The 8,568-nt window shown below is 40.4% G+C and overlaps 1 protein-coding gene across 1 annotated transcript; it reads right to left on the bottom strand.

Moving 5' to 3' along the window:
* Nucleotides 1-2,797: 2,797 nt before the first annotated feature.
* LOC130533286 (toll-like receptor 8) lies at nt 2,798-8,466 on the bottom strand. The gene is made up of 5 exons (XM_057046540.1): nt 8,311-8,466; nt 4,552-7,614; nt 4,150-4,160; nt 3,188-3,300; nt 2,798-3,114 (listed from the first exon to the last, which is right to left on the bottom strand). The coding sequence occupies exons 1-5, from the start codon at nt 8,311-8,313 to the stop codon at nt 3,089-3,091; spliced, it is 3,216 nt and encodes a 1,071-aa protein (XP_056902520.1). The 5' UTR covers nt 8,314-8,466; the 3' UTR covers nt 2,798-3,088.
* Nucleotides 8,467-8,568: the final 102 nt, after the last annotated feature.

Genomic DNA, 8,568 nt, shown 5'->3' with positions numbered 1-8,568 from the left:
AAACAGAATGAGAGACCATATCATAAATAGCACCAGACGGAAGCATAAGGGAGAAAAAAGTTTTGTCTCAATGGCTTCCAGAGCTCAATAGAACCCCCACTTTACACTATCTAGCTGGCTCTGCTGTCCTGCTTAGGAAACTGGGATCCAAGGTGAAACCCGGTTCTAGACCACTGATCTAAAGACTCAGCATCAACAATTTTCAGAATATGGACAACATAGTGATCATGGAGAAATGTTTTATGTTGTGCGAGTGGCACATTCTCTTATGCAGCCAGACCTGACATTTCAGACAGGGAAAGCAAGTCATGTGACCAATCATGTAGAATACTGTCACACAGACATCCTGTTGACATTGTGTAACTGCCTTTAAGTCTCAAGACACACACAGAATAGTGCAGTCTAACCTCAGTAATTGACCTTTAAATTTAAGTCTTTACCCTGAAATGATACAATCAAGTAATCAATCAATTAAAATGTTGAGAGTAAAATCTCCAATATATAGCACATGTGCACACTCACACGCTGTGATATTTCTAATACTTGCAAGTGTGATCATCATATCCGTTTCCTGATTTACCAGGACTGACAAATTTAGCCACGTGGAAACAGCTCAAGTTCGATGGTTAAACAATATTCCTGGCTAGATTTGCCAGCAGCCCACAAGTGCAGCTCATTAAATGACAAACTTGTGCCTCTGCAGTTAAGGGTTTCACCCACATCCCATCACACACCTTTGAATCTCTTACTAGGCACAAACAACCTCCTACAACATGAGCTGCAATCACACAGCAGACCGGAGACTCATGTTAGACACCCTGTTAATCATGGAGATTTACAAATGAAACCTAAAATATCCATCTCATTTATGTTATGATGATGTATATAACCAGACAGACATAACTAGCAGAGCTTTGAAAAACACAGAAAATCACACCAACCTGCCCTTTGCCAGAACAAATTCAAATAGAGGGTTTTATTTATTTGGGTGTAGCAGCTTCACAGCTGTTGAACTTCTGGGATTGCATTGTTGTGTCATCACTCTGTGGTCACATCTCGCTGTCCCAGTCCCATCTTAATGTGAACTGTGGTTCTCCAAGACCCATAGAACTGGAAGTCAGCATTCCTAAACCTGACACCTGAGCTGAGGGTGGGGGTCCTAATAACAGGCTCCTGGGAAAAGCTTCTCTTAAAGAAAAAGAAGGCCTAGTTTGTCATGAGGCCCAAACTGGATCAGTAACAGGTAGCTCTGTATCATCAACTCTGTATCATGACAGCTATCACATTGATCCCATACGGACCTTTCACCAAACGAGAAGAAAACTAGTTAAGCAACTCTGTGTTTGTGTTGCCTCTGCATATATGTTTGTCTTTGTGGAAAAATCCAACTCCAGTTGTATCAGTATCTGCTAAATTCAAAACCTTTCTGTGTATGAACTCAGTCAGAGCCTGCTGGAAATGTAGTGTAGATGTGTTCAACATCTCTTGTGGCACATTTCTGGTTTCTTTTACACACAGCACCAATTATGGAGTGGCTGGCTCACACCCACCGCTTTTGTGTCTACCTGTCACACAATGGGCACGCTATAGTTTTCCCACCAAGGCAATGACAAAGAAGACAAGAACTTAAGGCCATGATGACTCTAAAACTCCCGATATAAATGAAAAACAATGATCATTTTTCCACTATCAGCTTTTATTTCTCACATTTTCATGGTGAAAATTCAGCACCTGGCTGAGATAACATTTCACAGAAACTTTATTTTAATTCAAGAGGGACATCACACAACCAAATGATGTAATTAAAGTCACTATATAAAATGTTTATGGGAACATTACTCAATAAACATGAGTATAGTTTCCAAAGGTCCATTTTCCCCAACAGATCTTACACCTTGGTGGCTTTGGTGAGTGTTTTTGCCATTTTAACTACTGGAACTCAGTCTTACACATTAACAATTAGCTTCCTCGAAGCAATGAAGAAACCTGTCCAATAGCAGTGTAACACAACTACTCCTAAACTTGCTCAGGCAGGCAGACATATTTTCCATAGGGTGTTATCAGCAACTTCTTAACCTCAACGATGTGAAGGTGACAGGGAGATGCCGAGCTGGGGAGCTTTTCTTACCCCAAAGAAATTGTCCCAAATGTTAATTTTTTAATGCTAAATGGAATCATCCCACACCTTTGACCTAAAGATCACCACTTTTCCAGGTAAAACATCCTGAGATGTTTCCGTGGTTGAGCATGTGTAAAGCCTTTCTGCCATTGAGATAAAGAAACATTAAATGGGCTTTGCTGTTATGAGCGAGTTGATCTAGGAGTGTCCTTTTAAAAGCACTTTTCTTGTGAGGCATGTCTAGTTTCCATGAAATAGGCAACAATGGCCACTCAAGATTCATAAGAGTGTGCATGATTTAGCAGGGTTCCTCACTCTTGCTTTTTAATAAAAAAAGCGACAAGACAAACTTCCGGTTTCCCATGCTAAAAATGTCTTAATAAATGTGGGCCCTCAGGGAGTGGATGAACAGGAAGTCTCACCAGTCACTCTGCAGAGCCCGTCAACATAGCAGCACAGCTGTTGCATGAATCCCTGCCAGTTACACAATTGCTCTCCCATGAGAAGTTACCAGGAGTAATTAATCAGAAATGCACCCCCACATAAAGGGCAGTTACAAAAGGCTGGGAAATATAGACTGTTGTGCAGAGAAAGCTGCAGACAGATTGTGTGTGGGTGCAGATCAGTTTCATTCAAACAGGAAGTAGGTAAATCATGGCACCATAACGACAAGCCTGGTCAAGTTTAAATTTTTATTGAGCATCTTTTTTACAAACTTGTATTCCAGATCATCAAGAAACTTAATTTACAAGCAACTAGAAGGCAGGTGTTGTTCAAAGTGTAGGTCCCTCAGATGAGGCCATGTCTGGTCTTCAACTGAAGTGCAGCAGATGAACAGGAACCATTTTGACAGGTCACTTCCTTATTGTGCCAGGGGACATTTTAGCAAGCCACATCTTGAAGAGTTAGATGAATGATTCTGAATACATGAAGAAAAGGCATGTGCAGTGGAGCACACGTTCCAGAGCATTACCCAGACTTCTCCTGTTCAATTGCTGGGAAGGGAGAGGTGCAGTTTTAGCAATAGTACCCAGATACACCAATTTTAAAGTCTGCAACGGTACCTACTTTCTTTTGTTGGCAATGTGTTTTTCTCCTTAGTATCAGTCTTCTTCAGTTTGGTCTTGTCAAAGGTTGTGACCTCTTTGATGTCTGGTTTGTCACTCATGTCTGCAGAGGGTCTAAGCAAAAAAAAAGACAAGTTACAGGAAGTAAAGAGAACATGAATGAGGAAGTTATAACGCAAATGGGGTGAGGGGAAACGAACTCTTGACTGCACCCTAAATCAAGTAGCATGAGCAGAAAAACGCCCTTTTAAGCCATTCAAAAAAAATAAAATCTACCAACACCCATCAGTGTAGTAATTTATAGAAGTCTAAAGGAACACCATAAAAGGTAAAACATTTGCTCCCAAATCAGGTTTTTTCAACGCTACCTCCGAGCGTTTCACAATAAAACAGGGACATTTTTAAGCATCAAGGTCGAGCGTTTGACGGTAACGTGCACTTCAATATAAATCGACATCTGAATTTGCAGAGTGCAGAAAAGGGACTCACCAGCACTTGTTTTCCCAAGCGGATGCAGAACAGATCTTCCGACACAAAACGCAGTGACTGCTCCGCCGCCAATCACACTATAAATACTGCGCAGTATGCAAATAAGCCCCCTCCGACGTCACGCCCACTACCATCGAAATATTTCCCCTTTTTCATGAACTTATGGTTTATTTTAATTCATTAAATTTGAACCACTAAAGAGCAAAGATGGGGTGGGATAACCGTTAATCAAATGTTCACCATGGTTTATCTATCTAACGCAGGAAATCTGACGACGTCACTCCTTTGGGACCACCTGCATCTGATTAGGTAATCGAGTTTTGAAATATCTAATTATTATCTATTATCTGACCGTACAATGATTGCCATTGCATCGTCTCCGGGTGTTTGTAAACGCCTTAATTTGATCCAATGCTTAAGAAACAATGGGACAAGTCTGCTGCTTTCCTTTTCTGAAGTTGCTAAGTGTCTAACTTTGGCGCCACCTGTTGGTAAGTTAAAGTAACTATCAGGAAACGGAAGATTCAACCAATGAACAGAAGGGCTTCATCACCTCTGCTCTGAGAATTCCTTGACATTTTTAGTCAGTATAAAAAAACTGTGATGTTTTTTTTTACACCAAATCATGACTTTGTTTGCTGTGCTTCTCTGAAATGAATGCTGTTTACTAATGATTAACTTGAGTTATATGTGGAGAGTAAAGATTATATAACAATTTTCGCACAGCCATTGTATTTTGATAGAATTGTGGCAAACTGTCCATGAAGGTATGAATAGACGCAGCGATATTACACATATTAGAAACATTTGCATTTATTTACAGAACATGCACTTAAACAATGTGAACAATCATCTTTCCCTCCACATTCTGCTTTATTTACTTGTGAAGTACTTTGAATAATTTTTGTTGTACATAACCTGATTTTCCACCCTGACCACGTTCCTCAGGTTTTGCCAAAACCAGGGTTCTGCGGCAGCTGTTCTCGGCCAGTCCACTACACTTTCACCGCACAGTCTCCGTCGCAGACGAAGGAAGTGAGAATGCTGCAGAACAGGTTCCAGCAACAGCAAAACAATCACATCCACATTTTCATCAAGCAGTCTCTGGTGTGCCAGATACATGGCCATCTTGAAAATCCCGGTCTTGACGTAATCCTGCGTCAGGACAAATAGGGTCTTCCGACTGTATCGGATGCTCTGAGTGAGGTTGTCTACCAGCGGTACTCCGGGGGTCCAGTCCCTCTCCTCCAGACACAGAGGAAGGTTCTTCTCTCCTTCCTCCTCTAGTTTCACCAGAAGGTTCTTCATCACCCATTCAGAGACATGTGGATCTCTGGTGTCGTAGGTCACAAAAGCACCATACAAAATCTCTGATGAGTTCAAAGAGCTGTATCCCTTTAACTTAGCTTTCATATAGTGTAGGACATAGGTGGCATCCCAGTAAAAAAGATGGGCCACAGTGGTCACAAGCATAAAACCAATAACAAAGGAACTGGTAAGGATGTAGATCAAGAATGCCTCACTGTTGTTTACACACTGAGTAATGTCAAACTTAATCAGAACACGACCCTTTTGATTTGCAGGTGCATCACATTTCACATCCGTGGCGAGCCCGGGGATTTTTACGTCACTGTTTTCGATCCATAAGATGAAATCTAGTAAATCACATGTACACTGAAAGGGGTTTTCCTCCAGGTACAAAGTCTGGAACTGATTCTCAGGTCTGGGCTGGAACGTGGATTCGTTAATGGTGGTGAGTTGGTTGGATTTGAGATTGAGAACCTGAAGTCTTTTTGCACCCATTAGAAATCCATCATCCAAGTGAGAAATGCCATTATGTTTGAGGTTGAGGAGTGTCAGGGTGTGGGCAATGTGTATACCTGTCACGTTGGTCAAATGGTTGAAGCTGAGGTCTAAAACTTTAATCTGTGGTAAAAATATAAGCTTGTTCCATTTAAAATCAGTCAGGAAGTTGTGACTTATGATCAGTGTGGTGAGGTTCTGTGGCAAATGTTTATACATCTCATCAGGGATCTTTATAATTTGGTTGAAGGATATGTCTAAAATGGTCAAATTAGTAAGTTTAGTAAAAAGTTTCTTGTAGGAAAGATCATTTTCTTTCCAAAGAGTCCCAAGATAATTGTGTGTGAAGCGAAGCTCCGCTAAAGACTTGCTTTCCATGTATTTTGTAGTCAGTGTGGAAATGTCATTGTGGCTCATATTCAGCACCCTGAGGACCGGCAGGTTTCTTAAGAAGTTAACTTTATGGGTTATCCCTTGTACATTAAAGTAGTGAGGATTGTAACTGAGGTCCAGCACTTGTAGCTTCTTTAGGTCGTTGAATGCAAAGCTGTAGGCCAGATCAATTTTATTGAATGACAGATCTAAGTACGTCAGATTAGGCAGGAAGGAAAACTCTGTCCCATTGAGCGCTGGTGCGAATCCATTTCTCGAGAGATTGAGACACGCAATATCTCCTTCAAACTCCTTTGTGGAAATAAAGAGGAAGTTATTTGAGTTAAGGCTCAGCACTTTTCCAGCATCGAAGCACTCTTGCTTGATAAGTGTCTGAGATATCTTGAAGAAATAATCTCTTCCGTGGGGTTTCATGTATGATGAAACGGAAAAGTCCAACCTCTGGTTGTATTGCACGCTCAGACTCGGCATATTTTTCTCTGGAATGGGATACAGCCTGTTTTCTCCAAGATATATCATTTTTAGATGAGATAGTTTTTTAAATATGCTAGAATGAGCCTGAATAATGAAGTTAGTCCCCAGGTTTAGCACAGACAGATTTTTGAGCTGGTACAGTGGTCGAAGTGTGTCCGGTCCAATATTTTGGAAGACCAAGGCCTCCAGATGTAATGTTTCAAGGGCTGCCAGATTTGAAAACTCTGGAGCAAGATTGATGGTTTTAGGATAGGACCTTAGGTTATAGTTAAAAGATAGATCCATTTTTTTTACATTGGGGATGTATTTTAGGAATGCCCCCTGCTCAGTAATTGGTTTTAACAGAAAGTTGAATGCAAGGAACAATTGTCTGAGCTTGTAAAGTCTCTTAAACCAAGAGGGATTCAGCTCTTTCAGTGAATTTCCTCCCAGGTTCAGTGTTTCCAAATTTGTCAAATTATAGAATGCATTAGGATCGATCCTGACAGATATATTCTGACAAGTATCACATGGAAATGGAGCATTTTCACACCTTGGGCAGTTGCCTTCTAGTTTGAGCTCTTTTAAATTCTGTAATCCATAAAAATCATCTGAGTATATGTTTTGTATTTTATTGTTATCTAACTTTAGGAACTGCAATGATTGGGGTAATCCTTTCGGGACCTGAGATAAATTGTTAAAGGACAAGTCCAGAAACACCAAGTTGGACATGCTGGAAAAGCTGTCCTTCTCAATGCTAACATGTTTCCCACAAGGATTCCAACGGTAGCAGTTTTTTGACAAAGAAAAATGAGTCACATTTTTCAAGCCAGCAAGGCTGCGTGCATCCAGAGAGGTGATCTTGTTGTTGCCCAGCTTAAGGATCCTCACGCTAACAGGGATGTTTCCGGGAATTCTATACATGCCATTGCCACTCAGGCGCAGTTGCTGCAGCTTTGTCAGATTTCTGAACAGATTATTGCTGATGTTCACCCCCGTTTTCTTGTTTGCCCAGCTGAGGTTGAGCTTGGTCAGGTTCCACATTGTGGAAAACGCAAGAGGCGAAATCTCCTTGATTGAATTTTCTGACAGGTTGAGATCGGTTACGTTGCTCGTTATACCTTTGGGGACTTGATGTAGGTGGCGCCTTGAGCAGTCGAAGAAGACACTGGAAGAGTTGTATCCTGTGACTTGGCAGGGGAACTGTGGCCGCAGCCATGTAGGTTTACATGCAGCATGATGGAGCTCAGAAAGCCACAACAGACACGACAGCAGCATCCAGGCCAAAGTCTGTAGATAACAAATAAAACCAGTCAACTCGAACAGAAGAAATCAAAAATCTAATTCTAATTACGTAAACGACAGTTTAAAGACTACATACTTACGACGCAAGTTAAGTTAAGATCAGCTATGACCAGCAGGTGGCGGTACTGTGAACACTGACATTTATTTATTTTTTCTTTCTTTTTTATTATTAAATCTTTTTATAACAGCCACCCCTCACGCGCATGCACGCACACACATGCACGCACACATTATAATGGTATAATGGAAATTAAGAAATGTGAAGTGAAATAAATGAAAGTTATTTGCATTATGGACAAATATAGATAAACTATAAGAAAGTTTAAGTAAATAGTCTTGTGACCATTTATCTAACATCTAATATATTTAGGTGTTTTAATGTAATAATCTAAGCACTTAGATATATGAACAGTTATAGAATATGCCTGATTTCTCTGAAAATATATTAAAAAGTCAAATGTAAAGTAACGTTTTTCAGCACATCGTGACTTCACTTTTACAATCCTCTGGCATTACAGGACTAAAGGTGGCCTAACCACACAATTAATCACAACATTTATACTGCACAACAATCCCTTATCAAAGAAAATATGCACTTTTCTAACCTTAGGAAGATTATTTTTCTGCCAAAAATAGAGCAAAGTTTTAAACAAGGAACAAATTTGAATTGATTAAACTCACCATTATTAATACTCTGTATTGATATCTTGTGATCGGTGGTCTATGGCCTTCAAAACAAGCACATTCAGGCACTTAAAAGAAAAGCTGCACCTCTGTTGCTGTAGCTCTGTGTCACAATAGTCCTCTTATAATCACAACTTTAATATAAACGCATTTGAAGCCAGTTGGTGATGCCCATAACAGGAATCAACCAAGTCCACTAGTTCCCACATTAGTTTCACTTCCATATTTCACACACATTGCGTGCCATGTTTATCT

This window comes from Takifugu flavidus, chromosome 1, assembly GCF_003711565.1.
Source record: "Takifugu flavidus isolate HTHZ2018 chromosome 1, ASM371156v2, whole genome shotgun sequence".
Classification (NCBI taxonomy): domain Eukaryota; kingdom Metazoa; phylum Chordata; class Actinopteri; order Tetraodontiformes; family Tetraodontidae; genus Takifugu; species Takifugu flavidus.
This window is presented reverse-complemented; position numbering and strand designations above follow the sequence as displayed.